Below are 17,136 nucleotides of genomic sequence, written 5' to 3'. Positions count from 1 at the left end.
AGTGCAGAATTAAAGATTCAAAGCAGTAAGGGAGCTTGAACTAATGAATAAAGCAGATCCAATCTTCATGGCTCAAATATGCAGAAAACCTGATTTAAAGTTCACCAGACTTACCCAAGAAAACCTATGTAACTTATCTCCATTCCCTTTGATGCCCTATGGAGAAGATACCAGACCTGAAGACTGATTTCCTCCAAACAGGAAGTCAGCTGCTCCACATTATTGTTTGAGAAAGCTCAGGAAGGAAAAGCAACATGAACCATATATAATAAATACCCATATACCAGATAACTGAAATGTTTGATCTATAATCCCAAGTTATAAACTAATCTAAAGTGTTGCAATTGTATGTACTGCCATGTAAATGAAAATTCTTTATCCAAGTTTTCTGACCAAGACTAGAAGCCCTATTAATGTAAAAAGAAAATATATCACATCTGAATCCCCTTTCTAACGTTCAGAAAAGATAACATGGAAGATTTCATTTTATCCTCACAGCCTAGCAAGATAGGTACAACTGAGAAACACCTAATTTGTCAAGGCAACTCAGTGAGCTTTACAAACTAGTGAGGATCTGATCTCTGTTTTCCACCTCCATATCTAAATATCTAGATCTGCACTTCCACCTCCAAATCTAAATAATGCACCACTGTGATGAGATCTGAATTATTACTTTAAAGGGATATGAGATTTAGAACATGGGAAAGAAGTTACTAACTCAAAGATTTGAAGTGATAATTACTATTCTATTTAAGGAACTACAGCACAATCCTACCCTGGAATTATGCCTGCTGGATAAAGACAGGATTACCATGGAGGGCCAAAGTAGATGAGATGGTGACAGTTGTGGTTGGGTCTTCCCTTTTTTACAATACGTGTACCTGTATGCTTCCTCCCATGGGTCAAACTGCAGCTTTGCAGGGCAATTTGCATTTGGAACAACAGCATAGACAGGAGTTAAGCTTCCCTTCCCCAGCACTGTGGCCCCAAACCAAATTGTGCCAACTACATGGCTGCTTTTAAAAAATAGCAAATCTAATTGTGTCTCTCCACTGTCTAGTCTCTACTTTAAGTCAGAGTAAGTACTACTGTTGTCACAACTATGATGGTATTAGAAAGGGAAATGAACGGAGACAGAGCTGTGCAACTATGGAGGAATTGCCAACTTAGTTGACATTTTATTCTAACTGAAAAGCAGGCCATCAAAATAACTGTTACAATTAAATATTTATTTCCTTGATTTATATCCTGCATTTCTCCCCAATTGGGAGCCACAGCATCTTAACATCATTCTTTTTTCCTCCACTTTATCCTCACAACAACCCTGGGAGGTAGGTTATGTTGAGAGTGTATAATTGGCCCAAGGTCATACAGTAAGATTCCATGACAGAGTAGGGATTCAAACCTGAATCTTCTGGATCCTGGTCTGACACTGCACTGGCTCACCATATCCTTGGGCATCAATTGAGAGCCTGAGACTTAGGTACCCCCTTCCTCTTTTGACTCTCAAAATCTCATATCCTGGAAGTCTAGTTGGTCTTTAAGGTGCTACTGGACCTGAATCTTACTCTTCTACCACAGACTGACACAGCTACCCATCTGAAACAACCTTTCTCCCCAGTCACACTGAATAGGTGTCTGCAATCTTTTATAGTTAAAGAATCAAACTATATCAAAAGTGATAGAGTGTACCTACCCATTCACTTAGGTCATCTTTGGAGGTCCTGTTTCGAGTGCCCCCGCCATCTACAGCTAAATGTGTGGCATTCCAAGGAAGAGCCTTCTTAGTCATGGCACCAAAACTTTGGTCTTTCCTTCTCAGGGAGATCTGTCTGTCCCCTTCTATTGCTGTCCTCAGCCAGAGCGTAAAAACTTTTTTGTTTTGTCTGGCATACCCTCAGAAATAGTTATCAGCCCTCCTCCATTTGTGTTTATGAAATTGCTTCATACTATATTAAATTTGTTTAAAACAGTTGTTTTAAATTGTTGTTAGTATTTTATTGTCCGCTGCCTTGAGGAACATATTTTGGGTAGAAAGGCGGCAACAAATGTTTTAAATAAATAAATAAATGTAGAGCCAGTATAAGAAAGAGTATATTTGCATAACTGAGCCTATATAACAATATTACAGATAGCTGATATATTGATGAATAATCCATAGTCTTCAGCCCAAATACTGGTTGTTGTAAGTCCTTTAATGGGAAGCGGAGTACATGAGGTCTCACAATAAGAAATAAATATACACAGGAGTACTCTATGTGATTGTTCTAGTTTACTGGCATATATCTGTGCATAATTTGCACCTGGATTACTGGCAATTGTTGACTTCTATTATTTCCCTTTCTGTAAAGCATCTCAAAAAAGTAGTCCCATCTTTGCCTGCCATTTCTTTCACAGACCGGTTATTCTAGAGGTCTACCAGCCTCTCTAACATATCTTATATATTTGATTTCTTCTTTTAAAGAGACATATTTGGTTTTTGAGCTATAAGATCCCATCTGAGTCTGCAGCCAAACATGACACAGTGCCAGTAACTTTGATATACCAAGATACAAAGCTGTATCACTCTGCCTCCAAGTCTATAAACCTATGGGCACGCATGGGGACAATGGCAATGGGAAACTCTGATGAAAGGCAATCTGTGCAAATATAAGGGCAGATGAACAAAAGCCACACTGCATCAGGACTCTACATACATGTAAACACTCAACTAGAACCTCAGCTCTAGTTTTGCAACTGGGGCTACGAGAACAAAGCATTCTGCACAAGTAAGCAAGGACAGGGATAGGGGCTTGTTTACCTCATTAATACTCTGCCTTTCTTGCTGAGACTCAAAGCAAATTAAAATGCATCAAAACCTGCATAATCATTAGAAAAGGATTACAAAGAATGAAAAAATGATAGTGCAACATAAATGCCACAGAAGAAAATTACAAAATTGGAGAAAAATGCAAAACAGAGTAATATGTAGAACAATGTAATAATACTTTTCTTAAAGCCAGACTCCTGAGCCTCCATGTCTCAAGATGAGCAAAGCACTCTGTGTGCAACCCACAGTGCCTCAGCAAGACTTCTCTCCTATGGGGACTACTGCATATGGGTTCTTCATTCAGGCCACTTTGCCACAAGGCCATGGGGTTAGTTGGCTGACTACTGTGACTAGAACAGCAATATTTTCTTCTCTGTTTGGTCCTTTCATTTCTCTGGGTTGCTTGCCAACTTTGTTGAATTACCAAAAGATTCACTCTCCACACACACGGATACACATTGCAACATTTATTAGATTTTTACCTCATTGTTCTTTAGCTTTGTAATCCTGTTGTGTAGCATTGTTTGTTGAATATATTACTGTCTTTTTAAACATGTTTTAAAACTCTAATCCATGCTGAGTCTCAATGAGAAAGGCAGACTATAAGTAAATAAATGGAGATTCTCTTTAGTCACCATGTAGTAGCCATTGTTAGATCTATCCATACATTTGTCTAATCACTTTTTACACATCCATTCTCAAATCCATCACTGGCAGTGAATTCACAATTTAAATTACTTGTGTGTACTTCATTTTGTCCATCTTGAATCTATTACCCATTAATTTCATTAGGCATCCAAGTTCTAATATTACGGGAGCAAGAGAGAAAGTTCTTTGTATCCACTTTCTCCATCCCATGCAGAATTTTAAAGCTCTATCATGTCCCTACTTAGTCATCTTTTTTTCTAAACTGAAAAGCTCCAGACTTCTTTAGCCTTTCCTCATAGAAAAATTGATCCAACCCTTTGATCATCTTGGTTATCCTCTTCAGCATTTTCCCCAGCAATATCCTTTTTGAGATACTCTACACAGTATTCCAAATGAGGCCACACCACAGATCTATTTAGGAGCATTACAATATCAACTGCTTTATTTTCAATCCCTTTCTTAATAATCCCCAGTATGGAGTTTGCCTTTTTCACCATTGCTGCACAATGAGTCAACATTTTCATTGAGCTATCCACTACAACTCCATGATCTCTTTCCCCAATCCTATGCACACTTACCTGGCAGCAAACACCCTCAAATACATTGGCAGCATTCAGACATACGGCTATGACAACTGAATGCAAAGTAAGTTTTGTAACTAGTCTGGTTTGTTGTGTCACCTGAATTTACAATGCACAATTGACACCACCAAGAGGCCCCAAAGATAGTGTTGTAGAAATATGTCCTCTCTACTGGGAGGTAGGAGACAGACAAGAAGCAGACAAAGAGAATTTACATGCACAAAGATTAGTTGCTTAACCCTAATGTACTAACCAGTTGGTTGCATAAAACATGATTTACTGTAACACAACGAGAGACTTAGTTCTGAATACAAATGCGTAGGACCTTGCTGTCAATATATATGAAGCGAAATCCACTTAACTTGCTTCTAACCATATTCCCAAAACAGTCAGCATAGAAAGTAAGTAAATTGTTGTTAAAGAATTCATAGCAAGGTCCCCTCCCCCACCCCGATAAGAATCATGTTTTAGCTTAAGGCAAAGCTAGCAATCTATTTCAACATTTGAGAGTATCAGCATCTATTTATTCCTTTTCTTTTTAAAAAAGCATACATTATTCTAACAGCAAGAATTCACACAAGAAATGCTTTTGTTCTTGACTACCACTCTATAAGGTATCTAGAAGAAAAAAGGCAGTTTTGTAAATTATCAAACCACCCCCCTTTAGAACTGTGCTGATGAGAAATGGATAAAAGCCAACATTGCAGCACATCCAGTTACCCAAGACAGACGAAGCTCTGCACCAACCCATTAACCGAACTGATAGGTATATGGCTGAAGCTTGACAGTTTTGTTCTTATATAAAACAAAGTTAGCAAAACAAATGGAATTTTAGTCCAATTGCTTTGGAAGTGAAGACAAGCCATTTTAGCACACTTTAAAAGCATCTGGACAAGGAATATAAGCAACAGGAAAATGACCATTAAACATTTCACATTATACACACAAAAATATTGAGTCCACTTACAGGAGAGCCAATATAGCAGAAAGTCATAGGAATGTCGTGATTTTGCTTTTGCCAGGTGTTACCAATACAAAGCTGCAGGATACAGCAATAACCTCCTCCCAAATGAAAACCACTTTGAAGAATTATGCCTCTAATTATTTTTTTACACCTCATCTAGTAGATTGCAAAAATAACATCTTATGCTCAACACTTCAGCTGTATTTCTCAGTTGTTGTGAAAGTGCATTGGTTTCTTAAAAGCTGACTCCATGACTATCTGGGAGCACTGAGAAATAAATGAATCTATTTTGCTTCGTCTCGATCCATGGAAATCGTTTCAAAGGATCAACACAATTACGGAAAGTGAGAAGCATCTACATTTACAGTTGCAATGTGCTCAATGTGGCTTGTATCCACAGCCAGCAAGTCCAGGCAGGAGCTTGAGAACGCAGCACTCTCGCTGGAGGTAGGGGGCAAGAAGGGACCCCTGACAGGCCATACGAACATACAGATCTCTTTCTGAGGGTGGGACACCAAAAATTGGGAACCAGTACTGTTTTTGAACCAACTTTAAATGTGGGAATTATGAACTTCATTGCTCCCAAAACTTGGGGTATAACTTTCAGTCCTCTGGACCATGGAGGGAGAAAATGACAACGTCCGTTGATGGTGCATTAGCTAATTTGAGTATGAACAGTATTATTCGGAGAACTAAGGGAGGCACAGATGTACTCCAACATCAGAGGAGTTTAAGAAATAACTGTTCTCCACATCTGGACAAGGATGTGTCCACATCTATGTGTCCACATAGATAGCAACAGTCCAATTTTAATTTTTTTAAGGCATGTACTCTTTTGGGAGGGAGAATATGCCTATGCAATAATATCTCTCTAGTATATCAGAGCAAAGAACAAAGATAGGCAACCTTTCTTGCCTAAGAGCCATAACCCTGCAACATCTACCTGTGAAGATGTTGGTGTGCCAGCATACAAGAGGGAAAAGGAGAGGGGTGGAGATTGTTCTTGGTCAAATATAAGCCCCAGCAACGCTACTGGCACCTGGGTTTGGACCCAGCTGATGACTGTGCAGGACTGGGAGGAGATGACAGAAATAAACCATGTTTCTCATCTTCAGCCATACTGCCAGCCCCAACAGCACTGCCAGCAATGCAGGGCTCATCTCATTTGGTCAGGTAGAGAACTGACTCTGTATACCAAGCAAAATTGTCTGTATACATATGGTGAAGCAACGGCTTGAAATACATCTCCTAATCATAAAATCAGGGCTTGTCATGCAACATGGAAAAGGCTGCATGTGTGCAGTGTAACAATTGTGAGTTATGAGTGATGTAATTTAGAAACGAAGGCAAGAGACCTCTTGCAAAAATCTGCTACAATTATAGTTAACATCATTCTGCATCCATTTATTATTCTCTGTCATTTAGCAAAAGGATAAAAATACTTTCACATGCAAATAAAGTCAAAATTCATACCAGAAGGCTTTAGCATTTTTCAGGCACTAAATTGAAGTTAGAGATGTATACTTATTCTGAATAGATAATCCATAACAGCAAATACTGAACACCAAAAAGGAAATCAATTCATGTAGCATTATCTCCCTGCAGTGCAATATCTGCAGTCAAGAAGAGTCATATAGAAACCAGTAATGTTGGTCTTACAAAGCACCGTGCATTTAAAAGTCTTCATAAGTCAGGCTTGTCCTTCATGAAGAAGTCCAGAAATCAAACATATTTGGACTATCCCATCATGATGAAATTGCAAGAATACTCCCATGCACAGAACAATAAAGAAACTGAGAATCCACCCTGCATTTTAAAAGAAAGCTATCAGAGGACTGAGTAATACATAAACATATGTTGATTCTGTATCACTAAAAGAAAAATAACTCTTGTAAAAATTGTTTTGATTGTTGTATTGCTCATAACCCTTACAAGTCTAATACATTTGTGGGGGGGGGGGGGAGAGAAAAAAGTTCTTGTGTGAAAGATCTAACTTGATTTTTTTTAAAAACTCAACTATGAGTGGGAACACAAAAAGCATTTGTTAAATTATCCATCTAATTAAGAAGAAAGCTTTACTGAAAGAAACCAGACCAAGAGCTTTAGTTAAGAAAAACCTCCATATTAAAATACTTTTCATTTAAACAGCTTTCATGATTTACACCATCTTTCAGCGACATGTTTCTAATGTGCTCAGGAAGAAATATACACTGAAGGGCTCCTAAAGAAACAACAACCTGTAAACAGGTTATGCTATACATACATTGAAAAGGGTAAAACACAACAGGTTCCAACTTCAATCAAAGCTAAATGGGATTGCATTCTCTGGTCACATTAATTTGATTTCATCATGGTCTCATTAAAAGTTAGGTTGTGAATCCCACTAAGACTTGAGAAATTATGGACAGAATGACTGAGCCAAAGACGTAATGCCATGAGCCTTTGTCTGAGAATGGCTGTGGAAAGCAATTAACCCATTCCTCCCGCCCAAACCCCACCATGTGTTAGTAATAGATATTCTCAGATCTCCACAAAGGATGTTCCCTTTGCTTTTTCGGACATGAGAAATTTTAGATTTTATCCTGGAACCTTAAAGCATCGCAAGACCCAATCATACTGCAATACCTCTCTAATTTCAAACTTGTCAAACATATACCAAAAAGAGTGGATGCTGTTTATCTTGGAGTAGATGGAGTGAAAGGCATAAACTAAGCTTTCTAGAGAAGCACTGGGACAGCTTGCTTTATGGGGTCTGGTGTAACAGTGTATTTCTAAACAGATGTCTTTCACTGTAGCTCCATGGGTTATGCATGGAGGAGTCTCTGCACACCATGGCTCTGTGCCTGTTCACTCAAAGGCCCCTAGGGGTACAAAGTGTCAGATGTTCCTTATTTTTATTTATTAACCCTTAATACAAAAACATCACAACCCCTTACAGCATAATAGCTATCATGACAGCTAGTAAAGCTCCAAAAATGTCCCTTAGCTTTGAAAGACCATTTTGAGGTCTCATTCAAGCTTGTGCTGCTGCCTCTGAGGCGTTTTACAAGGCTAAGTACAAAAGAACACTGGTTTAGGACTGCGGGAGGTGGTGGTCCATACAATGTGAAAAGACAGGTATTCTACATAGCTTATAACAACATGTGTTTCTGTTGGGCCAGGCATGTCTATCTATTAATTATATGGAGACATACAGTGGAAATGCCTGTTTTCCATAGGATTCGGTATAAAATGGTGCACATGGAGGGGTCATTTCTGTTTGATAAGGATATAAGCAGTGATGGAGTAGTCATGTTATATGGGCTGACTGTAGCTTCTCAAGACCATGAAAGATTCCTCTCCCAACATTAAAGTAACCACTCTACCCTAGTCTCAATTCCATATTTACTAAAAGAGCAGGAGACAATTAACTCTTTTACCACAACCCCATCCCCAAATGCAATTATGACAAGGCATTTAAAGGATGCTTAGCAGGATGAACCAAAGCCAAAGAAGGCACGACATCTTTTAACATGATAATTTTTATCAAGGCAGCTTGCTTTGTCACAGCAGTGCAGAGGAAAGAAAAGCAGCCTCTGTTAAAATTCATTGTCCTATTGCAGAGCCTTCATTACAGCCTCTTTTTTAGAGGGGTGAGAGAGGCCATTTCCCCCCCCCCTTTTACTTATGAAATGCTGTAAAACACCATGAACGCTGGCAACACAATATAAAAGTAACCAAATCGCATTAAGCAATTATGACTCGTATGACCATACGAGTAGGACCAGTATGTCTTTTCTCTCAGTATGGGATGGGTGGGAAGCAAATATCATTTCTCTCTCTCACCACATATACTAGATTTTACCACCCATCTACCTTTGAAATACAATGGAGTTCTCCTGACCAGTTGCCAAGATGCTACAGAGACTGGAAGAGGGCCACCCTCTGCATCATAGGGTTGCCAGCTCCAGGTTGTGAATTCCTGGAGACTTGGTGGGAGGGGGGGTGAAACCTGGGGAGAGGGGTTTTGGGGAGAGTAAGGACCTCAGTGGGGTATAATGCCATGACTGCACTCCAAATCCTCCAAAGAATACCAGCGTCGCAGAAGAAGGCAACAGCAAACCACCTCTGCTAGTATCTTGCCTTGGAAATCCCACTGGGGTCGCTATAAGTCAGCTATGACTTGACAGCACTTTCCACTCCACCCTCCAAATCAGCCATTTTCTCCAGGGGAATTGATCGCTGTCACCTGGAGATCGATTGTAATTCCTAGAGCTCTCCAGCCACCATTTAGAGGTTGGCAACCCTACCTGCTTAATAAACCACCAGCCCAGGAGATTATGGCGGGGCAAGCTTTTTCTCCCTCAGGGCAGCTCTACCAGCCTCGGTTAAAGGCTCACCCACCTCCGGGAGAGAAGGTGGCCACACATCAGCTGCGGGAGAAAAGCTGGCAAAGACAAAGAGGAAGGCGGCTAGAGCTGCAAGCCTAAAGACACTTTCCCGAGAACAAATCCTACTGAGTAAAATGGGTCTGGCTTCTGGGTAGACCTGCTTCGGCTTGCTCCCTCCGGGCAGGCTCCATGCGGGTTGTTCCTCCTGTCCCTACCCGAGGGTCCCCCACCTGGTCCGGCCCCCCTGCCTGCCTCGCCTCCCTCCCAGCCCGCCCCTGCCCGCCGCCGCCCGGCTGCTCTTCTTACCTTCATCCTCGAGTTCCAGTTTCTCCAGCATCCCTTCGGAGGCGGCCGGCGGGGGCTGAGGAGGAGACACAAGAGAGAGACGGCAGGGTCAGCAGCGGCAGCAGCATCCAGGCGCGGGGCTCTCAGCGCGCCCGCCGCGGCATCCCTCGACAGCCGGGGAAGGGAAGACCGGCAGGGGCGGCGGCAGGAGGGGAGTGGCCGGACTCGGCGTGCCTGCGTGCGTGGGGATGCTGCGGCGGCGGCGGCGGCGGCGGCTGAGGGCGCTCGGCCTAACGACCGCGGGCTCGATTTGTGGCGCCTCCCAGGGAAGGTGGGGCGGGGCGGGGGGCTGACGGACTGACTGAAGCAGCCGAGGGAGGAGGAGGAGTCGAGGCGGGCCGGCCGCCGGCCTCCTCGCCCCCTCTGGTCCCAGCCTGTTAACCCCTTCGCGCTCCAGCCCAGCCAAGAATGCCGCACGCCGCCGCCGCCGCCGCATCTTCCCCTCAGGAGGGCAAAGTCCGCCGCCGCCGCCTCAGCCGCGCGACCGTTAGACCCCCAACGGCTGGCGAAAGAACGTTCGCGCGTTTGAACTTTCCCCCTCTCACCCCCCCCTCCCTTTCGTGGAACGTTCCGTACTCGCTCGCTCTCCCGAGCCGGTTCGCTCTGTTCCCCAGCACGGGAAGGGAACTACCACGTCACAGAAAGGGGGAGCGGGGGCTGATATAAATCCTCACGACACAAGGCATTTTTAATTGTTAAATTGGTTTCTCCCCACCCCCTATAAGGGGCAAGGGAAAAGGTTTGGGGCGGGGTCAGGCCGGAGACCGCAGCTTTCTCTCCCGCCCCTCGGATGATGTTGGTATTGTCCGGTGTGCATTCACCTGCACGGGAACGAGGTGGGAAGGAGACTGCGCCACGGCCCGCTTGTAGGGGGAGCCGCTATGCTTCTTACCCCCCCCCCACACTTAAAGGCGTTTTAAATTTCCAAGCTGTTAGGTAGGCTTGCCATAGGTCTATTTAATTCATATAATTATAACCCACCTTTCCTTATGGTTCAAGGTGTATGCTCCTCAAACTTCTCCCTGCAGGTCAGGATATACTACTCTATTGTATGGGCTTATAATTGTCTTCATCATCATCATCATCGCTCTGAGTGAGGCACTACTCTGTCTAGAAAAACAGTATATAAGCACAGTGCCCCCCCCCCCAAGTCTCCAGGAATTTCCCAGCCTGGAGCTGGCAACCTTATGACACTGAGGGTGGCTTTCTTCCAATCTCTGTAGCAACCTGGTGCCGCTATTGTTGTTGTTATAACGTTTTTAATAGTCTGCCTTTTTTGCTGAGACTCAAGGCAGTGTTATTTGCAGAGTTGCCAGCTCCAGGTTGGGAAATTTCTGGATATTGGGGGGGAGGGGGGTGCCTGGAGAGGGTGGGTTTGGTGAGGGGAGGGACTTCAGTGTATACCCATACACTCTATAGAGCCCACCCTCCAAAGCAGCCATTTTCTTTTTAAAAATTTATGTCATTTATAGTCCGCCTTTCTTACTGATCCAGAGGAGTTAGCTGTGTTCGTCTGTAGTTGCAAAATAGCAATAAGTCCAGTAGCACCTTCAAGACTAACCAACTTTATTGTAGCATAAGCTTTCGAGAACCACAGCTCTCTTTGTCAGATGTATCAATAAAGTTAGTTAGTCTTAAAGGTGCTACTGGACTTTTTACTATCTCACTGAGACTCAAGGGTGAGTTTAATACAGTCAATTTCAAGGACATTTCCATAAACAGTGCATAGCGTAAATAAAACACAATTTTACAAAGACATAGCATTAGTAAGAATCCAATATAGAGTTGAAGAAATGCTGAAACCAAATATAAGCAATTCTAGGGCTGACATTAGACCACATGAAGCACAGGTAGCTCATAGGAGCACATATTTAAGACAACAGGTAGTATGTAAGGCAACATAGTGGTGAAGTCTATGGTCCTTTGGGGGAACTGAACTCTGGCTTGGAGATCCGTTGTAATTCTGGGAGATCTCCAGCCACTACCTAGAGGTTAGTAACCCTGATTGCTTGGTAGGTTTGGGTTAACTTGGGGGCATTTTGGGAACCAGTCCCATCTGCCAAATAATGGGGTCACTGGTGGGTATATTCCCCCTAAACGTCAGCCTGTCTGGCCACTCTGTCCCTTTTAGGATTGCCAACCTTCCAACCTCCAAGTGGAGCCCGGCGACCTCTTGGAATTACAACTGATCCCCAGACTACAAAGATCAGTTGCCCTGGAGTGTCCATTATGCTTCTTTAGCTCATCTTCCCCATGCACAGCAATGGTAAGGCAAAATAACCACTCTGGTGTGGTACTCACAAACTTGGAAAGAAATCTCCTATGCAACAATAAGGTTACATTGAAAGAAGAGGAAATCTGCCCCCCATATCCCCACTGCTTAAAATGTACACTAATCTGTGTTATCCCACAGGAATGTATCCTTTTATTGGTACCTCACATGTGGTCCACTTAAACATCTCATGATCCTCATCGTTACACTGTTGGTTATGTTTCTTCCTCGCTTGCTTTTTATTATTTTTTTTAAAAGCCCATCTGTCATTTCCTCTTAATCTCTTCAGCTTCACTGCCAAACATTTATCTGTGACCATGAAGGACGATTGGAGGATGGCAGATTTGCAGTTTGCAAATGTATTTCCTTTTGTGTCTTTCCTATCTTGTTTAAGAATACTCCAATAGCTAAGTATAAAGCCCACGTGAATAGGTAATTTAAGAAATAAGGCTACACCAGATAGACATACTCCCAGAGTTAATACTTTATCACAAAGAAATCAGATTTGCAGGAGATTTGAATAATATGATTATGGTTTAACTCAAGACTTAGATTTATAATCTTGTCAGGATGCGGTATTTTTATGTAATTCTGGGCTGCCTCGTGATGTTATTCAGATTGGCTTCCTTTATTTACTGTAAAAATGTTTAGGAATGTATAGCATTCATAGAAATTTTGACCATTTTACTGAACTTCTGCAGAAAAAGCTATGACTGCGCAGATTTTTTTTTTTACAGCTTATACTCTTCTTCCTGTCAAAATCTCAGCATAATTAACTAAGCTTCAAATATTTATTAGAATGCAATTAAAATTTAAAACATCACCCTCGCAACACACTTTTAATGCCAGCAATCAAATGCTCGGCCAAATTTTAAAAAGTCAGTGTATCCAAAATGTTCTCAAGCTAGAGCTCTGGGACACAGTCAAGGGAAAGGAGTGCCATAAACGTGGGACTGTTAGCAAGAACATCTCTCAATAGACCCGTGATGCTCCAACATAGTGCACAGAGAGCATCAAAAATTTCAAGAAGAGGGCCTCTCAGCAACAATCAACTCTGGTAACCATGTGAGTTCTTCACAGGCACATCAAACCTTCTACTTGGATAGTAGTAGAGACTGCCATCAAGTCACAGCTGACTTATGGCAACCCCTGGTGGGATTTTCATGGCAAGAAACTAACAGAGGTGGTTTGCTATTGCTTGCCTCTGCAACCCTGGTCTTCAGTGGAAGTCTCCCATCCAATTATTAATCAAGGCCAACTCTGCCTGAGATCTGATGAGATCAGGCTCACCTAGGCTATCCAGGTCAGGGCTTTACTTGGATGGCGTATACAAAAATACTGACAAGTCACTTCACCTGTCTTGCTGTTCCCATTAGCTACCTCAAAATAAGACACCTGGTGAATCACTGCCCCCACATTTCCCTTTTCCATCCCCCCTTCCCCTCCCAATCTTCAATAGCTCACACTTTTAAAAAATCCCCCACAAGGCAATACTTTATTTGCAGTGTGGTGTTAGGCAGGGGTGTTCAATGTCACCTATGTCATATTAAATGTCACCTCTACCATAGCTATATGGTAATAGTGACTCTGTAGCAGGACACACACAATTTTTAATAAGAAAAAATCCACAGCTTCCTTTATTTGCCTAGTTTGGCTTGGAGGGCAGTATCCTAAGGCTGTTCCTTGAGAGGTACGTTCTCAGATACTCCTGCATCTGAATCTCATGCACACAGCAGTTTCCACATACAGAATAGCATTAAAGTGCCACTTGGCCACAATTCGTTCTCCTTTGTGCTCAATGGATTCTCAGGCACACACTGCTCTTTTACCAATCTTTTTGCATCGGTGGGGGGGGAATTGCTTTTCTTGCCGTGCCATGACTGTTTCTGATGACTGATAATCCACACGCTCAATGTTTCTGATAATCCACACGCTCAATATGTTAACTATCATCTGATTAAGCCACTAACTGGCTGAAGTCGCTAAAGGTACTACCCTAAGCTTGGGAGTAAGTGCCACTGAAGTCGGAACACAACATGGTGGAACGGCACAGAATAAATGGTAAAACAAGAATCTTAAGCGCAGATAATAAGTTCAGAGTAAACATGCTTAGTTAGGATCGTGATTCATAAGTATTTGCATTAGGAAGTACTTTGTTCTGTGTAAAGCTGACAAGTAACTGTTCTTTCCATTCCGCTTGGCAAGCGGTCTGCATAACAAATGGCTGCATACTTCTGCTTCAGATTGCCTAAAGAAGAACTTTTTGTAGCTAGCCGTTCTTTAAGCACAGTGGCTGAGACATTAGTGCCATATTCCATGATGTGAACTAGGGAGGATATATAACAATAGCTTTTAGAATATTGGGAATCTTGCACACTTCTGCTTTTTGGCAAATATCCTGGTCATGCTTGTTTTATTCAGAATTTCCATCCCTACCATTTATTCAATTCATTTCGGCTATATCATCTTTATCTCTGGCCAGATAGATATAAATCATCCAAAATAAGTTCCTTTGTGAACTCCATGCTCCACAATAGTTTCCTTTCTGCACTCCACGCTCCCAAATCTGTTTTGTGGTGATACAAATTTTGTCACATACGCCTCCAGCATATCTGACATGTGTTATGAATTTCTTGCTGCAGTGTGTGGTGTACCTCTGAGAACATGCAGAGGGAACCTGTTTTGCTGACTGGTTGCTAGCTGCTTCTCTTGCAGGTGTTTTGGTTACCATTTCCTGGCTGGCCTGAGAACATGGCCTTGGAGTTCCAGCCGAGACTGCACCAACCCCCTAAGAGACTGAGCAGAGCTCTTTTCCCTCCTCCTCTCTCTCCTGACTCCTTGACTCAGCGCGCCAAAATCCTAACGGACTTTTTTCCCCATTGGGGGTGGGTGGGTTGCCCTATAATTAACCTTGCTTTGCTACCTTGCATCACTTCAGCCAATGATCCTGTCTGACCATCTTGATACAGGTGTTCTTCTTTAATAAAGTAACTTTAACTCATACACCTGAGTGATGCAGTGTTGGAGAAAATACCTGGCAAGACCTGACAAATTTCAACAAGACAGCTCCAGGTGGGGAGCTGTGTTGGCATATTTAAACAAGAATAGCATCTGAACATCAATTGTTGTGTTCTGAGGCTCTTTTTCTTCTTAAAAGACCCCTGTTTACTCAAATTCCTAATCTCTTCTTTAATTTGCTGGAGAGTTGTCAGTTTGGATCTTATGTAACCACAGTAAAGTTTCTTATTTAGCCTGTAAACATTTTTCCCCCTTAGAGAGACACCAAGCCAGCGTTTTCCTGCAGGGCTGAGAGACGCCCCGCATGCCGCCTGCTGTCTGCCACCAGCCCTTGAACTTCAATGGAAGTATTCAGATTTCTCGGAAACAATTCTGTCTCCTGCTGTGCTGTGGCAGCTGATGCCACTGAAGTTTAGGATTAGGAATGCTCCTGGATGCAGAGGACAGTGCTTCAAAGAAGGCACAGTGGCCATGCAGAGAATAAAGCCTTTGCCGGACAGCAGCAGAGACGGGCAGTAGCTGTAATACTCAGCAAGACCTCAAATAAGGGACACACCTGCATGTTAATGATACCGAGCGAAGTTAGGAATTCTTCAGATGTGTGGGAAAGGAAGTACAACCAGACTGAATTGGACCAATGGCCCATCCAACTCTTGTGTCCTGACCATGACACTAAGTTTTAAAGGGGGTGGGGGTGGAAGCCTTTCAGGTCTGCTGCCAACACATCAATGTCTGTGTACATAAAGAAATCTGCAAGCCGCTCCCATAATCATAAACCCCACACAGGTATGTCAGGAATCCCCAAAGCAGATACAGATGTGAGTTCTCCCACTGTTACCACGTTTTTTTGGTCACAGTAATGATGACTTGCAGTCTGGGAGCAATGGTGGCAAACTGGGATAAGGTCTTGATGACCCTTTCTGAAATTGGAATGAGAACGTAATCCGATCCCAAACTGCTTATTAAAAAGAAATCTAATTACACCTGCAAGATTCAGTTCTCAATCATAAGAACATGTTCTTGGGAGTAAGCTGCTGAATAAAATGGGTGGTGAAAAGTGCCCTCAAGTCATTGCTGCCTTATGGCGACCTCTGGTGGGGTTTTCATGGCGAGAGACCAACAGAGGGCCTCTGCAGCCCTGGTCTTTGTTGGAGGTCTCCCATCCAATTACTAACAAGGCCGACCCTGCTAAGCTTCTGAGATCTGATGAGGTCCGGCTCCCCTGAGGCTATCCAGGTCAGGGCAAATAAAATGGGACTTCCACATAAACCTGCTTAGGACTGCTCTGTTGGGCCCGTCTTGTATATAGCTTCTTATCTTGGAGCTGTATTCTGAAAAGCTTCATGAAGCTCATTGCAGAATGATGGGAACATATCTCTTGTTGAGCATTTTTAAAAATCCTGTCTGAAAATATTCGTAACAAAACCTCCTACAATAATAGAGACCAGAAACCCTGGCTTCTAATGCTGCCATACCTTGTGTGCAATTGGACAAATGGCAGTTGGGCAAAAAGATTGTTGCTGCGTCAGAAAGAGAGGCTCACGGTTGCATTTGTCCTCGGCTCAAGCGCTTTGGGCGTACCTGGCAATATATTAAAGTGCTAAGAGCCTGAGATCAATTAGTTCTCTCAACGAGGCAAATCTTCAGATTTTTCAGTTACATGCTGGAGGAAAGATTCAGGTCCAGTAGCACCTTAAAACTGAGCTTGTTTGCAAATCTGGAACAATGGATCCACCAGGGTTGAGCAGAGGCATAGAATTTTTCTCACACCATAGATGCTAATTTTCTGCACTGCACCCATACTCTATCAAGCTAATTACAACATGTATTATTGCTAGCTTCCCAACACTCTAGTTTACAATACCCCTCCTACCTTCTGCCTGGATTATACAGCCTCCTTTCTTTTTTCACTCCTCGTGTAAGACAAAGGGACCTCTGACTCTTAGAAGCTCATACCCTGGAAATCTAGTTGGTCTTTAAGGTTCTACTAGACCCAGACCAACATGGCTACCCACCTGAGACTATACTCTAGAGGCAGTAGCAGAGAGTTAGCACATACAGGGAACTTGGCATCACTATTGTCTTCAAGGATGTGTCACCTGAGACCACCTGTTAGAGTACCTGTTCTC

The 17,136-nt window shown here is 42.7% G+C and overlaps 1 protein-coding gene across 2 annotated transcripts in view; it reads right to left on the bottom strand.

The window, feature by feature from the left end:
* The window catches only part of PRKAG2 (protein kinase AMP-activated non-catalytic subunit gamma 2), a 305,929-nt gene that overhangs the window by 50,933 nt on the left and 237,860 nt on the right, over nucleotides 1-17,136 (bottom strand). Inside the window, exons 1-2 of one of the 2 annotated variants that reach the window (XM_054991357.1) lie at nucleotides 10,294-10,338; nucleotides 9,679-9,733 (exon numbers count right to left, since the gene is read on the bottom strand). In XM_054991357.1, coding sequence (XP_054847332.1) covers nucleotides 9,679-9,709 — 31 coding nt within the window. In that variant the 5' untranslated portion in view covers nucleotides 9,710-9,733; nucleotides 10,294-10,338. Of the gene's footprint in view, nucleotides 1-9,678; nucleotides 9,734-10,293; nucleotides 10,339-17,136 lie in introns of those variants that run through there. The other variant, XM_054991356.1, reaches the window with a different exon arrangement.

This window comes from Eublepharis macularius, chromosome 11, assembly GCF_028583425.1.
Source record: "Eublepharis macularius isolate TG4126 chromosome 11, MPM_Emac_v1.0, whole genome shotgun sequence".
Lineage (NCBI taxonomy): Eukaryota > Metazoa > Chordata > Lepidosauria > Squamata > Eublepharidae > Eublepharis > Eublepharis macularius.
The sequence above is the reverse complement of the archived record's forward strand: the minus strand, read 5'-3'. Positions and strand labels throughout refer to the sequence as shown.